The sequence below is a fragment of the Schistocerca americana genome, chromosome 2 (assembly GCF_021461395.2).
Source record: "Schistocerca americana isolate TAMUIC-IGC-003095 chromosome 2, iqSchAmer2.1, whole genome shotgun sequence".
Taxonomy (NCBI): domain Eukaryota; kingdom Metazoa; phylum Arthropoda; class Insecta; order Orthoptera; family Acrididae; genus Schistocerca; species Schistocerca americana.
Window position 1 is genome coordinate 634,725,962 of NC_060120.1, and position 17,323 is coordinate 634,743,284.

Here is a 17,323-nt window from a genome sequence, read left to right on the forward strand (position 1 = left end):
ACACACTCCCATTAGCGCGTCTGAAAACGTCTGCACACTTACTCGCTGCACCGTACTCTGACATGTACCAACACATCTCTGCGTATGTGGATTGCTGCCAGCGCCATCGTGCGACGACCGCAGGTCAAATGCACCGCATGGTCATACCCCGAGTTGATTTCAATCCGAAAACCGCCCACCAGAGCGTTGTTTCACCATGAATCATCATTATAATTAATTTATGAGCATGAGTGTATGTTAACCTCAAGAGTTAGAATTTCTTGCTCTTCCTCCTGTTGTTGGTAAAAATGCAAATCTTGTTCGTTCGAATTCATACCATGTACCTCGCACGCCAGAGGCTCCTGCTAGTCGGCCACCTAGTACAGTTTAGCTTGTCCTGAGCAATGACATTCACATAGAATTTGCTGCCATCTCTAGTTCCTAATCGTTGCCCACATGCAGTTTATAAAAGACCAATCTTAAAACGAGAATAATACACTCCTGGAAATTGAAATAAGAACACCGTGAATTCATTGTCCCAGGAAGGGGAAACTTTATTGACACATTCCTGGGGTCAGATACATCACATGATCACACTGACAGAACCACAGGCACATAGACACAGGCAACAGAGCATGCACAATGTCGGCACTAGTACAGTGTATATCCACCTTTCGCAGCAATGCAGGCTGCTATTCTCCCATGGAGACGATCGTAGAGATGCTGGATGTAGTCCTGTGGAACGGCTTGCCATGCCATTTCCACCTGGCGCCTCAGTTGGACCAGCGTTCGTGCTGGACGTGCAGACCGCGTGAGACGACGCTTCATCCAGTCCCAAACATGCTCAATGGGGGACAGATCCGGAGGTCTTGCTGGCCAGGGTAGTTGACTTACACCTTCTAGAGCACGTTGGGTGGCACGGGATACATGCGGACGTGCATTGTCCTGTTGGAACAGCAAGTTCCCTTGCCGGTCTAGGAATGGTAGAACGATGGGTTCGATGACGGTTTGGATGTACCGTGCACTATTCAGTGTCCCCTCGACGATCACCAGTGGTGTACGGCCAGTGTAGGAGATCGCTCCCCACACCATGATGCCGGGTGTTGGCCCTGTGTGCCTCGGTCGTATGCAGTCCTGATTGTGGCGCTCACCTGGACGGCGCCAAACACGCATACGACCATCATTGGCACCAAGGCAGAAGCGACTCTCATCGCTGAAGACGACACGTCTCCATTCGTCCCTCCATTCACGCCTGTCGCGACACCACTGGAGGCGGGCTGCACGATGTTGGGGCGTGAGCGGAAGACGGCCTAACGGTGTGCGGGACCGTAGCCCAGCTTCATGGAGACGGTTGCGAATGGTCCTCGCCGATACCCCAGGAGCAACAGTGTCCCTAATTTGCTGGGAAGTGGCGGTGCGGTCCCCTACGGCACTGCGTAGGATCCTACGGTCTTGGCGTGCATCCGTGCGCCGCTGCGGTCCGGTCCCAGGTCGACGGGCACGTGCACCTTCCGCCGACCACTGGCGACAACATCGATGTACTGTGGAGACCTCACGCCCCACGTGTTGAGCAATTCGGCGGTACGTCCACCCGGCCTCCCGCATGCCCACTATACGCCCTCGCTCAAAGTTCGTCAACTGCACATACGGTTTACGTCCACGCTGTTGCGGCATGCTACCAGTGTTAAAGACTGCGATGGAGCTCTGTATGCCACGGCAAACTGGCTGACACTGACGGCGGCGGTGCACAAATGCTGCGCAGCTAGGGCCATTCGACGGCCAACACCGCGGTTCCTGGTGTGTCCGCTGTGCCGTGCGTGTGATCATTGCTTGTACAGCCCTCTCACAGTGTCCGGAGCAAGTATGGTGGGTCTGACACACCGGTGTCAATGTGTTCTTTTTTCCATTTCCAGGAGTGTATTTCTCGTTTGCATGACCACCTGCAGCCAGTAGCTTATAGAGAAAATTATTATTGGTTTCTCCGTCTTCAGCTTACTGCAATTAAAGAGTATTTTTAACCATATGCGTTTCGCTTTTACCTATAAGGTAATATCTATGGTCATTCTGGAGATAAGGATACATAAGCTGTCTACATTTTGGTATTTATAGATTAAAAACAGTATTTTCTTATGAAATTGGCGTTCCGCTAATTCTGAATGGAAACTGAATGGTTAAGAGGTTACAGTGAGCTGACACACGGTGTAGCATGGTCATATGTCTGTACTTAACCGGCAGGTGTGGCCGAGCGGTTCTAGGCGCTTCAGTCTGGAACGGAGCGACCGCTACGGTCGCAGGTTCGAATCCTGCCTCGGGCATGGATGTGTGTGATGTCCTTAGGTTAGTTACGTTTAAGTAGTTCTAAGTACTAGGGGACTGATGACCTCACATGTTGGGTCCCACAGTGCTCAGAGCCATTTTTTCTACTTAATACGTCTACACTTAATTCTGTATTCAGCGCTATTAAAGTGTGTGGCTTGTCGTGTTAATCTGCTCGTCTATCAGTTGTTTATTTTATGCCATGGTGTTACTAATGTGGTAGATTTCTTGTAGGGTGGAAGGTGTTTTTTGCTGATTTTCTTTATGATTACCATGTCTCTGTCTGTAATGGTAATTTTGCGTCAATATTTGTGTGCATGAACCACGGACTTGAGGTTGGTGGGTGCTTCAGCGATAAAGATAGCCATACATTAGGTGCAACCACAACAGAGAGTATCTGTTGAGAGGCCAGACAAACGTGTGGTTCCAGAAGAGGGGCAGCAGCCTTTTCAGTAGTTGCAGGGGCCACAGTCTGGATGATTGACTGACCTGGCCTTGTAACGGCCTTGCTGTGCTGGTACAGCGAACGGCTGGAAGCAAAGGGAAACTACAGCCGTAATTTTTCCCGAGGGCATGCAGCTTTACTGTATGGTTAAATGATGATGGCATCCTCTTGGGTAAAGTATTCCAGAGGTAAAATAGTTTCTCATTCGGCGGGGACTACTCAGGAGGACGTCGTCATCAGAAGAAAGAAAACAGGCGTCCTACGGATCGGAGCGAGGAATGTCAGATCCCTTAATCGGGCAGGTAGTTTAGAAAATTTAAAAAGGGAAATGTATAGGTTAAAGTTAGATAATGCGGGAATTATTAAAGTTCGGTGGCAGGAGGAACCAGACTTCTGGTCAGATCTATGCAGGATTATCAATACAAAATCAAATAGGGGTAATGCAGGTGTAGGTTTAATAATGAATAAAAAAAGTAGAAGCGCGGGAAAGCTACTAAGAACAGCATAGTGAAAGCATTATTGCAGCCAAGATGGACACGAAGCCCACGCCTACCAGAGCAGTACAAGTTTATATGCCAACTAGCTCCGCAGACGACGAAATGTATGATGAGATAAAAGAATTTATTCAGATAGTGAAGGGAGTCGAAAATTTAAAATAGTCATGGGACACTGGAATTCAATAGTAAGAAAAGTAAAAGAAGGAAAAGTAGTAGGTGAATATGGAATTGGGTAAGGAATGAAAGAGGAAGCCACCTGGTAGAATTTTGCACAGAGCATAACATAATCGTAGCTAACACTTGATTAAGGATCATGAAAGAAGGTTGTATACGTGGAAGAGGTCTGGAGACACTGTAAGGTTTCATGTAGATTATATAATAGTAAGACAGAGATTTAGGAACCAGGTTTGAAATTGTAAGACATTTCCAGGGGCAGATGTGGACTCTGACCACAAACTATTGGTTGCGAACTGTAGATTAAATCTGAAGAAACTGCAAAAAGATGGGAATTTAAGGAGATGGGACCTGGATAAATTGAAATAACCAGAGGTTGTAGAAAGTTTCAGAGAGAGCATTAGGGAACAATTGACAAGAACTGGGGAAAGAAATGCAGTAGAAGAAGAATGGGTAGCTTTGAGAGATGCAATAGTGAAGGCAGAGAGGATCGAGTAGTTAAAAGGACGAGAGGTAGTAGAAATCCTTGGGTAACGGAAGAGATATTGAAATTGATTGATGAATGGAGAAAATATAATAATGCAGTAAATTAAGCAGGCAAAAAGAAATACAAACGTCTCAAAAATGAGATCGAAAAGGAGTGCAAAATAGCTAATCTGGGATGGCTAGAGGAAAAATGTAAGGATATAGAGGCATAAATCATTAGGAGTAAAATAGATGCCGCCTACAGGAAAATTAAAGAGACCTTTGAAGAAAAGAGGACGACTTGTATGAATATCAAGAGCTCAGATGGGAAATCAGTTCTAAGCAAAGAAAGGAAAACAGAAAGGTGGAAGGAGTATATAGAGGGTCTATACAAGGGCGATGTACTTGAGGGCAATATTATGGAAATGGAAGAGGACATAAATGAGCATGAAATGGGAGATATCAACTGCGTGAAGTGTTTGGCAGAGCGCTGAAAGACCTAAGTCGAAACAAGACCCCGGGAATAGACAACATTCCATTAGAACTACTGATAGCCTTGGGAGAGCCAGCCATGACAAAACACCATCTGGTGAGCAAGATGTATGAGACAGGCGAAATACTCTCAGACTTCAAGAAGAATATAATAATTCCAGTTCCAAAGAAAGCAGGTGTTGACAGATGTGAAAATTAACGAACTCTCAGTTTAATAAGTCACCGCTGTAAAATATTAATACGAATGATTTACGGAAGAATGGAAAAACTGGTAGAAGCTGACCTCGGGGAAGATCAGTTTGAATTCTGGAGAAATGTAGGAACAAGCGAGGCAATACTGACCCTACGACTTCTCATACAAGATAGGTTAAGGAAAGTCAAACCTATGTTTATAGCAATAGTTGACTTACAGAAAGCTGTAGACTACATCGACGGGAACACTTTCGTTCAAATTCTAATGGTGGCAGGGGTAAGCGAAAGGCTATTTACAATTTGTACAGAAATCAGATGGCAGTTGCAAGGGTCGTAGCAACAAATAGCAACAAATAATCGTGAGTTAATAACGACCATCAAAACAGATACAAGGATTAGTGAACACAGGGTTGTCGTAGCGAGATTGAATATTGTAGCCCACAAATCCTCCAAAAATAAACAAAAATATTTATTTATTTCTAATTTCTGCTACCAGTCACTTTTTATTTTATGTTTCATCTAACATAATACAAGGCATTTCGAACATGTTCTTCAGGCGTTTATACATACATACAGAGAAATGTTACTTAAAAAGAAACAGTCTTAAACTAGATTAATCTAGAACTCTTTGTCCGTTGTTTGTTACTGTAGCGGCTGCTGCTGCATTTGGGGGGGGGGGGGGGGGGAGGGGGGGCAGTGTATGGCTAGAAATCGAAATCAGTGGTGTCTTCTGCTGGTTTTCTTCCTTGTGGTTGACTACGCATGGTATCACAGCGATTTCATCATCTTGCTGCTTCACTTGCATCACTGGTGTAATGGCGGAGCTGTTGATTGAGATTACACTATTGCACATTGTATTTTGTCACAGATTGCCAACGTAATTCACTGTACAGATTGCTTCGACGTTATGCACACAACACATCTTGTGTTGTAGCATGCAGAGCTGCATCAAACCAGTCTCTGGACTGAAGCCTACGCCGGCCGGAGTGGCCGTGCGGTTCTAGGCGCTTCAGTTTGGAACCGTGTGACCGCTACGGTCGCAGGTTAGAATAATTCTGCCTCGGGCACGGATGTGTGTGATGTCCTTAGGTTAGTTAGGTTTAAGTAGTTCTAGGGGACTGATGACCTCAGATGTTAAGTCCCATAGTGCTCAGAGCCGTTTGAACCATTTGACTGTAGCCTACAACAACAATATTGGTGTAAGCTTCGCAAAAGTTTGACGATTTTCCTTTTCTTCCATGATCTTTGTGTCTAGTGCCAAATGTTCTTCTGGTGTGAACTATGTATCTTCCATCAAATTTTGGTATGTAATATATGTCATAGACACACCACACCTCAGCTGCTTCGTCGTGATCACTGCCACTCCACTTCACCCCCCACCACCCAAAAAAAAAAAAAAAAATCACCTACATCTCTGCTGAACGGCAATGAAGGAATTCATTAACGAAAATGTAAATTTCTACCAATACCAGGATTCGAAGCCAATTCTCTCGATTACTAGGCTGATGTGTTAATCATCTAGCCACCTTGGCACATTGATTAGCCACAACTGCATGGACTACCCAAAGGATCCTCCTCCTCAACCCAAATTCCCATTTATCACACACTACCGAAGTAGCGTCCCCCAGCCCTTGTCCTCATTTTTGCTCGTCGCATTATGAGGAACCCCGCATGAAGTCGGGCAAAGAGTCTTCTACACTGAATCATCATATTAGCCTTCAAGGCGCAAATATGGGCCGTGTCTATTCTTTTGGACATGTCCGAAAGAACAGATACCATTCAAAATATGCTGAAGAGCCAAAGAAAATGGGTCACCAGCCTAATATCGTGTAGCGCCCCCGCGAACACACAGAAGTGCCGCAACACGACGTGGCATAGACTCGATTAATGTCTGAAGTAGTGCTGGAGGGAATTGACACCAAGAATCCTGCAGGTCTGTCCATAAATCCGTAGGTGTACGAGAGGGTGGAGATCTCTTCTGAACAGCACGTTGCAGGGCGCCCCAGATATGATCAATAATTTTCATGTGTGGCGAGTTTGGTGGCCAGCGGAAGTGTTTAAACCAAGAAGAGTTTTCCTGGAGCCACTATGTAGCAGCCGGCTGCGGTGGTCGTGCGGTTCTAGGCGCTGCAGTCCGGAACCGCGGGACTGCTACGGTCGCAGGTTAGAATCCTGCCTCGGGCATGGATGTATGTGATGTCCTTAGGTTAGTTAGGTTTAAGTAGTGCTAAGTTCTAGGGGACTGATGACCTAAGATGTTAAGTCCCATAGTGCTCAGAGCCATTTTGAACACTATGTAGCAATTCTGGACATGTGGAGTGTCGCATTGTCCTGCTGGAATTGCCCAAGTACTTCGGAGTGCACAATGAACGTGAATGAATGCAGGTGATCAGACAGGATGCTTACGTATGTGCCACCTGACAGAGAAGTACCTAGACTTATCAGGTGTCCCAACCAATCTAACTGCGCACGCGCCACACCATTAAATAGTCTCCACCAGCTTGAACATTGATTCATGAGGTTGTGAAAGCCCACATCGATGATGTTTCGTTGAATGGTTCGCACGCTGTCACTTGTTCAAGGCCCAGCGTTGAAATCTGCAGCAATTTGCAGAGGGGTTGCACTCTGTCGTGTTGAAAGATTCTCTTCAGTCGTCATTGGTCCCGTTGTTGCAGGATCTTCTTCCGGCCGCAGTGATGTTGGAGATTTGATGTTTTACTGGATTCCTGATATTCATGGTACACTCGTGAAATGGTCGTGCGGGAAACTCTCCACTTTATCGCTACCTCAGAGATGCTGTGTCGCATCGCTCATGTGCCAACTATAACACCACGTTCAAACTCACTTAAATCTTGATAACCGGCCATTGTAACAGCAGCAACCGTTTCAACTATTGCGCCAGGTACTTGTTGTCTTATATAGGCGTTACCAACCGCAGCGCCGTATTCTGCCTGTTTAAGTATCTCTGTATGTGAATACGTATGCCCATACCAGTTTCTTTGGCGCTTCACTGTAGATAAATATAAAGAGTGTGGTGAGAGCGGAAAATGTAAAAAACACCAAATCAACGTGAGAAATAGCGGGTTTAAAAAAGACGAAAAATTGCTGAAAGTGAATGTGTAGCCAACTTTCTTTCGACCTCAACCTCCATTAACGGCGAAGGTAAGAGTGGTGTTTGCAAAAATGTAAACAGGAGGCAAAAATTCCGTAGCTAAATAGTAAGCCAGTAATCTAAGTAATTGCTGTTTTTAATTCATAAATGGCAAAATGTAGAGTCATATTATGAATCGATGTTTCCAGAATGACCACAGAAGATGCTTTATAAATTAAAGCGAAACGCGTCTGGTGCAAAAATACTCTTTAACTGCAGCAATATTAAGGTAGAAAAACCAAGACTAATTGTAAAGATTAACTAGCTTGATCGTAATGTTATTCCATTTAACAATGGAAATAATAACAGAATCTCTTTAGCAAGACATTACTGATCATAAGGTGCTAAATATTTCTGTAGTAGTCTAATGTTGAAATATTTAATAAATCGATAATAACTGCACAGTAAGTCTGTTAACTTCTCGTATTTACACCAAATTTTAAATAGTCAATTTACACGTATTTTTATCGCTGACGTAATTGGCGTTAGCAGAGTTAGGATACGAGGAATGAGCTACCACCGTTCCTGGTGATGAAATCACTCCGATCGAAAGGCAACACACCGAAGTTTCATTTAGGTTGAAAGAAACTTCTAGCTTACAACATATTAAAAACTTAGAGTACATAATATGCAGCAATTTCAAAAGGAGCTAGTACCACTCAGAGCCAGGCAGTTATACAAGCTCCCTTTGCTGCAGAAACAAATATCTTTGTAAAGCTGCGAGATGTTGGCTTGGTGGTGACACCCTGTCAAAACAAAGTAGACTTGGTCGATTAAAATGTCGCTCATTTTTCGGTTAACGAGTTCGTCTTGCTTATCTCCAGTGGACGATGCATGAGCAGAAGCTGAACACAGAAACTCGAAGGCCGGCAGAAGTGGCCGGGCGGTTCTAGGCGCTGCAGTCTGGAACCGCGTGACCGCTACGGTCGCAGGTTCGAATCCTGCCTCGGGCATGGATGTGTGTGATGTCCTTAGGTTAGTTAGGTTTAACTAGTTCTACGTTATAGGGGACTAATGACCTCAGAAGTTGAGTCCCATAGTGCTCAGAGCCATTTGAACAGAAACTCGAACTTTTTCTTATTACAAAAAACGTATTATTTACCATAACTACATTTCCAGTGAACATGATGTCAACAACAATTTAATTCTGTAAGAGAACTATCAGTGTTTTCCTACTAGACAGCTAAAACTCCTTGTGGCATGTGAATCTCTTTATACTGAATACAGGTTACACAAACGCGAAGGTAATGTCAATGTTAGAAACTGTCACTGGAATTCAACCGTATGAGCTGACATCAGTAAAGATCAGTTTTTAAAGGCGTAACAATCTCTAAAAACAAAAACAAAAACGAAAAACAAGCGTACATTTCATCAAATAAGCCACAAAATTAAACAAGAAAGAACTTCAACGATGAACGTCCAGTCGACGACGTGGTCATTAGAGAGAGAACGCAAGTTCGGTTTGGACTAGAACGGGAAGGAATTCAGAGGTGTGCTTTTCAAGTAATCATCCAGGTACTTAAATAATTGAGTAAGACTAAGAGTAAAATAAATCTGAATAGCCAGGTTTAGGCTGAGCAACAGACCTACTGTAAAGTCGAGAGAGGTGCGCAGTGGTAAGGCCCTGAACTCGTATTCAAGAAGACGGCGCTTCGAATCCCACTCTGGCCACCCAGATTTTGATTTCCGTCATTTCCCTAAATCACTTCAGGTAAATACCGAAATAGTTACTTTGAAAGGTTACGGTTAATTTGCTGCGCAATCCTACCACGACCATCAGCAACGGAACGTTCAATCGTATTCTTTCTTCTTTCCTCCTGAAAATCATAGATAGATGCCTGTTTCATGAGAATGCCGGTCACTTAACAAGTATAGCAACAAGCAAATAACCCAAACGGAAGCGCATGCCTTTGTGATAGACACTACATTGCTTCTGTCTCGCCGCATTCACAGTGCACGTCTTTCATCCTTTTGCCGCTTCTAGTCAGTTTGCTGCGACCTCAGACAGAATTTTACTTACCAAACAACCTATTTAGCTGCAGTGGTTCGAAAGTGTCTGAAATGGATAGAAAGATGATTATGAAACGTGGTAGTAAACGTAAATCTAAGATTAATATGTAAACGGGCAATAGTCCTTGTTCTTACGGTGTCTTAGAACATTTTGAAACAAAAAATGTGTTCAGTAAGGAATTCTGAAATAGACAGTGCAGACCTCAGACTTGGAGCTACCGTTCATCACCAACGGCCCACATCAGTGTCTGCCAATCGTAAGGACATGCAAGCAGATGGGGAAATTCTGGAGCTATAGCGTAGCTGCGCATGTGTGATTTTATTTCAGTCAGGAGGCGGAATTAGTGCAGTCTGCTGACGGTGTGCGTTGTTGTTAAGTCGAGAACAGTTCATTAATTTTGTAATGTTAAGAATATTCCCTCTCCTATTCACCTACTACACCAACAAGAAATAATAAACATAGTACGAAAACCTACTTTCTTAGGTGTGCAAAATAACAGAAACTAGAAAGTGGGAAAACCATATAGATGAGTTGTTTAAGTGTTTAGGTGCGACTACTTCTGCATTAAGAATAATAGCCAACTTTGGAAATACTTAAGTCAGTAAGTTAACATAAATTGAATATTTACATTTACTGATGTCTTACTGGATAATATTGTGGGTAATTCCTCACTTAGGTAAAGAGTACTCCTTCGACAATAATAAGTAAAATGAAATGTGTGGGTTTAGACACATACATCTTGCAGGCATCTCTTGAAGCATCTAAGAATATTAACCACGCCTCGCTGTATATTTATTCTTATCAAACTTTTTACCAACAATCCAGTTTAGTTGGAAAGGGACAGATATTCACAAGCAGAACATTAGAAGAGTAAATGATATGCACTGCACTTCAATGAATCTAACTTTGGCACAGCAAGGAGTGAAATACGCAGCTATAAAACTCTTTGATAATGTACCCACAAAAATAAAATGTCGGATGAACAGCAGAAGTCTTTTCAAATATATATTACCGACGTCTCTCCTTAACAACTCCTTCTATACCATAGAGGAAATCTTGAATAGAAATAATTAGTCATTTTTACAGAAAAAAATCTATAAATGTCTAGCTTGAAACCACAGAAATATTTCTGTTGACATGCTGTACATCCTAACCTTTATCGGGAATATCATCCACGCAACAAAAAACTGACTAACTAGCTAACGAACTAACAAATTAGAACTTGGACAGTACTGCTGTGGTGGCTACAAATATTGACAGAAGTAATGAAAATGGCTATAAACATAGCTGTTAGTGAATGGAAAGACGCTGGAAGTTCCGATGATTAACATGAATAGGTTCATACAGTAACAGTAGTAACATGATACCGTTTTCCGCTCATCGCCTCTGCACCAATCATCTCCAAGTTTGTATTCCTAATACCCGCTGCGATGTAGTTGCTGAATTTACTGGCCTGTTCACCCACATTTCAACTAATAGAAGCAGAATGCGAACCCACAATATGAGGCAGGAGCCACGAGAACGTAGTACTAACTACTAACAACACATAGTACACAGGACTGAGGAAGATCACCGTTGAACATTACCTGTTGTACAGTGTACCTGGGTAACAAGTTTTTGTACTCTTGGAAGATATCATCGATATATTTGTGCCATCTGTAGAAGACGGGATCTCTCACTGACGTTGCAATGCCTCCCATTACGCCCGATTGTTCCTGAAAAATAGTGTTAATCGTTTGAGACATCATCACTGCACAACAGAAAAAATTAGACAAAGAAAAATAAAAAGATAGTAGCGCTCTTCTGACGAAGAGCCACTCATTGACAGTGTAACATACCTATTAATATCAGAAGAAGATAGATACGACTGGTCGTACTTACTTAAGGTTGCAGCATAAACATGTAAAAAGGGTAGATTTACATTTCATCATGCTGCATTTTTTTAATAAAACGTAAAAGTTGTGATGAAATGCAAGTGACCCTTTTGTATCTATTTACGCTGTAGGCGACGTGTACACTCTAAGAAAAAAAAAGTCACGCACCACGAAGATTGTTCATAAATTGATATTCATACAGGTAACAAAGCAAAATGCAGAATTGTAAACTTCGGCGGTCTATAGATCAATGTATGATGCTGCAGCGCAATTCCACTTCGCAGCTGGCAAGGATAGTAAACAGGAGACATGACGATAGCGGGGCATATACCACTGCTCGCCTAACACCGGTCGGCACCATCATGAGTGACGATGCCGACCGGTGTTAGGGAGCAGTGATAGTTTCATCTGGTGACTTCAGTTTTATTTTTTATGGAAAGAACCACCATGAGAGCAGTCTTTTATTATTTTTTACTGGTTGTGACAATTATCTTTATCAGATGGTCTACCTCATGTGCCATGATGTCCATATGGTTTTATAAATGTTAATCCACGTTTCAGATCCGATGATGGCGCCTTCAGAGTGCTGAAACCGGTCGTCTAATAAACGATATTGAAACGCTCGTGGCTTTTCAATTATTTTAAAAATATGAAGACACTTGACCGTGGAAAGCAAATATGTAACTTATATGAATGTGAGGTGTCTGTCGTCTCGGACATAATCAGAAAGAAGAGACACCACACTTACATGCTATTAATTCGCCTCGATGGGCAGTGAATCCATCACCTTCAGTGCGGATGCAGAATTACGTTCGAATCTGAAAGTAGCAAGCATGGAGGACATGGACAGGGACTGCGATAGGTGGCTCTAGGTGGGAGTGTGGGTCGCCGAGAGGCGTGACGAGACAGTCCGCGCAAGTGCAATAAACACTGTGTGCGGGTGGCTCAATGGTTAACGCCACTGCCTAGTAAGTAGGAGACCCATGGTTCGAATCCCAGTCTGCCAGCCATTTTCAGGCCTCGCGGCTCATTCCGCATAAAGTCCCGACGCAGCTGACATCAGTAGCACCTACTACTTCCTATCGTTTTTCTCCCCTCCACCTTCAACTTGCATAACATCTGTTACTATTAGAGGGAACCTAGGAATGAATATGACTTCGCTTTTAGCACTTACAGTTAAATGCCAATCATATTATATTCTGTAGAATATTACTGGAAACTCTATCTTCGCACCACGTTTGTAGGGAGCAACTCAAGGCTGTATCAAGGCCATTTAGAAGCTTAATTCTGTCACGTACTGCTTATTTCGAAGCGAGTACTTTATCGGTGGACAGTAAGGTGTTCTCAACCGATGATTCCAGTTCATAACTTTATTTTTAAGGAAGTTAATGGTGACACTTCTGCGGGCAAGAAAGATAGTTTCTTCGTTGAACAAATTAAAAGAAAATTCGTCAGCATTTGTCTGTGTGACACACTGTCTGACTACAAGTTGCGGACTTCATGTCGGCTACGCATGTGTAAAATGTTGTAATTTCCTCTGATGGAAGTCATGTGCATTTCAGATTCGTTATTGTTCAAAGTGATCTTCTTGATCAAGTTAGTTTCTATGTGACACAACGGTCACCAGTAAGAGTGCACCCTTAAGTAACAGTTCCGTGATTTAATAGTCTGTGGTGTATATGTTCTTGCTCATAATTTTTTAAAATAAAATCTGTAATTAAATTGTTGTCCTAGCTTATCTTGTGCATAAAAGCTATTTCACGGGGATGAAAAAGAAGTTTTAAGGCAATGATTTGATTTTGTATTTTAAATCCAGCGAAGTCAACGTTCATTTTTAAAGCGGTTTTAATGAACCGAGTCCATTACCGTTAAATACAGTTTCTAATTTTCTTAGGGTAACCTATTTTGTTTTGTTTAAAAGTTGAATTCTCAATTTTGAGGAAATAAGGCCGTCCGGCACAAATATTTTAATTATCCTATGGAGTTTACAGTTTAATAAATAAGTTCTCAATTGTTGTAAAACATTCCATGCGATCAAAAATTGTCCCACACTATTTTGACTGCTATCACCTCTCCAGAGCTTAGCTTGGTAACTGATGAACGTTGTAAAGAAAATGGAACACGGAATTTAACGTCCAGTCGGCGACGAGATCATCAGATGTGGAACACAAGCTTGGACTGGTCAAGTAGGGCGAAGAAAATCGACCGTGCGCTTTCAAAAGAATCACCACAGCATTTGCCTTAAGCACTTTGGGGCATTTGAACCGCCCTGGTCCACAGTCCATTGTCATTCTAACGAAACGTTGCAACACTTTACTCTTCTTATATGGGCTTTTATGTCATTAGCTAACAGCTAGACTAAATGAACCTAAGCTGCTTGCAAACATTGAATCACCCAGTCTTTGAACAGCCAGTAGAATTTTGTTGCAAATGGCGTCACTTAAGTAAAGTTCAGGTATGACGATTCAATGCCGACGCATCAAAACACCAAATAAATATCGTAAATGTAGAGTAGAACGGATCATCGCCATCTTCACGTATTTCACGTTCAGAATGTGTAATAATCTAAGTAGATATTGTCAAATTCCCTGCGGCAATAAATACGTCGCCATCATTGGCTTCTACCCTTGTGATACGCATTAAAACTGAATTTAGGATTTCGCTGTTATACACTTCCGGTTTCAGTCAACCTGCTAACAATGTATGGTCATTATCACCTTTATGCATTCAACACACACATTCAAAACACCTGCTCCTCCCCCTCTCATTGTCGATCTCTTCCTGCCTCGGTATGTCCTCATCCTCCCACCTCCATCTCTCCCCTCCTCCCCACTCTCCCTATATCTTCGTCTCTTCCTTCCCCTCTTGTCCATTTCCTTCGCCCCTCTCTCTGGCAATATCCTCCTCTCGCCTCCCCTTCTACCTTTTACACCTGCAACATCCTCTCAACGCCTTCCACCTGCTCAAGCAACTCCCGCTTCTCCCCACTCACTGCTCTTTCCACCTACCCTTCACTCTGTCCATACCCTCCTCTACGCATCTGAACCTGTCCCCAGCCATGCTCATTACCAGACGTAACCTCCGCATTACAATGCAGTAAAGCAGGGCGATACTATTCTCACAACACTCTTATCATGCCTCTGGTTTAGATCTTCCACTAGCCTCCAAAGCAGAGGACCGCGATCGATCGTTGTGATGCTGCAAATATTAAGTAGTGCTTGCGCCCTGAGTGCAGCGTTAGCTGCCTTAACCGGCGCTATCAACCTTCTAAAGGAACCGACAATTGCTCCAGAACCCAATCGGCAAGCTCCATTAGTGCCGCCATGACCAACTATTTGCATCTGGTTTCTTCCAGTGCACTCAATTGCGCTATCAGAGCACCGTCCACATCTCATACGAGACTTCCAAGCGAACACATCGACTGTATACTGGCCTCCTTTCCAAGTCTAATGCATAACGTTGGATCATTTAGTAACAAGCTTGCTTCCCTATTCACTTGTCGAGACTTGGCCGAAAAATTGGACACTGGAGAAACAAACGAGGCATCCCATACTGGATCAGATATTTTATCTACACATGGCAACACCTCATACCTGTTGCTAAAGCGTGAGGGGAAGCTGTGCTGCCAGTTTCCTATTTCGCCATCCACGCAGACATTGTCCGCCACTCACCATCGAGTGACGACAAACCACTCTGATGTTGCGTACCTGACTACATACTCACATTGTGGTTTTAGGGGGATTCCAGCGGCACCAAAAGTATCACAGCTTTCGCCACTGGTGCTCCAAGGTCGCTGCAGCTTAAAGCACCAGCCTGAACACTGTCAGCCGAGACTACCGCAGCTTTCAGCTGTTTCCGGAGAGTACGCAATTCTCCTTGTGTTCCCACACAACAAATACAGTCCCTCTCCATTTCGTACTGTGTGAAAACTGTACAAAATCACGAAGGATGTATACTGATCAAGACAATCACGACTAATTTAGAAATTACAAACAGCCCGCAGCAAGAGATTAAATTATTCGACTGTGGCGCTAACAAAGTTACGAGATACGCAAAACATAAACAAGAAAGATAAAAGATAGCATTAAAATGTACTCTACAAAATTTTCAATTTACACTAATGACCGCAAAATCAGTTACAGAACATTAGCAAGTCTGGTCATCCAGAAGTTGATACTCGAAGAAAATACACTCCTGGAAATTGAAATAAGAACACCGTGAATTCATTGTCCCAGGAAGGGGAAACTTTATTGACACATTCCTGGGGTCAGATACATCACATGATCACACTGACAGAACCACAGGCACATAGACACAGGCAACAGAGCATGCACAATGTCGGCACTAGTACAGTGTATATCCACCTTTCGCAGCAATGCAGGCTGCTATTCTCCCATGGAGACGATCGTAGAGATGCTGGATGTAGTCCTGTGGAACGGCTTGCCATGCCATTTCCACCTGGCGCCTCAGTTGGACCAGCGTTCGTGCTGGACGTGCAGACCGCGTGAGACGACGCTTCATCCAGTCCCAAACATGCTCAATGGGGGACAGATCCGGAGATCTTGCTGGCCAGGGTAGTTGACTTACACCTTCTAGAGCACGTTGGGTGGCACGGGATACATGCAGACGTGCATTGTCCTGTTGGAACAGCAAGTTCCCTTGCCGGTCTAGGAATGGTAGAACGATGGGTTCGATGACGGTTTGGATGTACCGTGCACTATTCAGTGTCCCCTCGACGATCACCAGTGGTGTACGGCCAGTGTAGGAGATCGCTCCCCACACCATGATGCCGGGTGTTGGCCCTGTGTGCCTCGGTCGTATGCAGTCCTGATTGTGGCGCTCACCTGCACGACGCCAAACACGCATACGACCATCATTGGCACCAAGGCAGAAGCGACTCTCACCGCTGAAGACGACACGTCTCCATTCGTCCCTCCATTCACGCCTGTCGCGACACCACTGGAGGCGGGCTGCACGATGTTGGGGCGTGAGCGGAAGACGGCCTAACGGTGTGCGGGACCGTAGCCCAGCTTCATGGAGACGGTTGCGAATGGTCCTCGCCGATACCCCAGGAGCAACAGTGTCCCTAATTTGCTGGGAAGTGGCGGTGCGGTCCCCTACGGCACTGCGTAGGATCCTACGGTCTTGGCGTGCATCCGTGCGTCGCTGCGGTCCGGTCCCAGGTCGACAGGCACGTGCACCTTCCGCCGACCACTGGCGACAACATCGATGTACTGTGGAGACCTCACGCCCCACGTGTTGAGCAATTCGGCGGTACGTCCACCCTGCCTCCCGCATGCCCACTATACGCCCTCGCTCAAAGTCCGTCAACTGCACATACGGTTCACGTCCACGCTGTCGCGGCATGCTACCAGTGTTAAAGACTGCGATGGAGCTCCGTATGCCACGGCAAACTGGCTGACACTGACGGCGGCGGTGCACAAATGCTGCGCAGCTAGCGCCATTCGACGGACAACACCGCGGTTCCTGGTGTGTCCGCTGTGCCGTGCGTGTGATCATTGCTTGTACAGCCCTCTCGCAGTGTCCGGAGCAAGTATGGTGGGTCTGACACACCGGTGTCAATGTGTTCTTTTTTCCATTTCCAGGAGTGTAAAAGTGGACTTAGACAATGTTGTTAAACATCAGCCCAGGTGCTCCGTTGCTGCTAGAGGTTACTCTCGCGTCAGCAGCTGGTGTTATACCCCCAATAAAAATTGTAAAATCCAT

At 44.3% G+C, this 17,323-nt stretch overlaps 1 protein-coding gene across 1 annotated transcript in view; it reads right to left on the reverse strand.

Moving 5' to 3' along the window:
- The window catches only part of LOC124595848 (phenoloxidase 1-like), a 190,248-nt gene that overhangs the window by 29,225 nt on the left and 143,700 nt on the right, over window positions 1-17,323 (reverse strand). Inside the window, exon 10 of the mRNA XM_047134754.1 lies at window positions 11,309-11,437. Coding sequence (XP_046990710.1) covers window positions 11,309-11,437 — 129 coding nt within the window. The remainder of the gene's footprint in view (window positions 1-11,308; window positions 11,438-17,323) is intronic.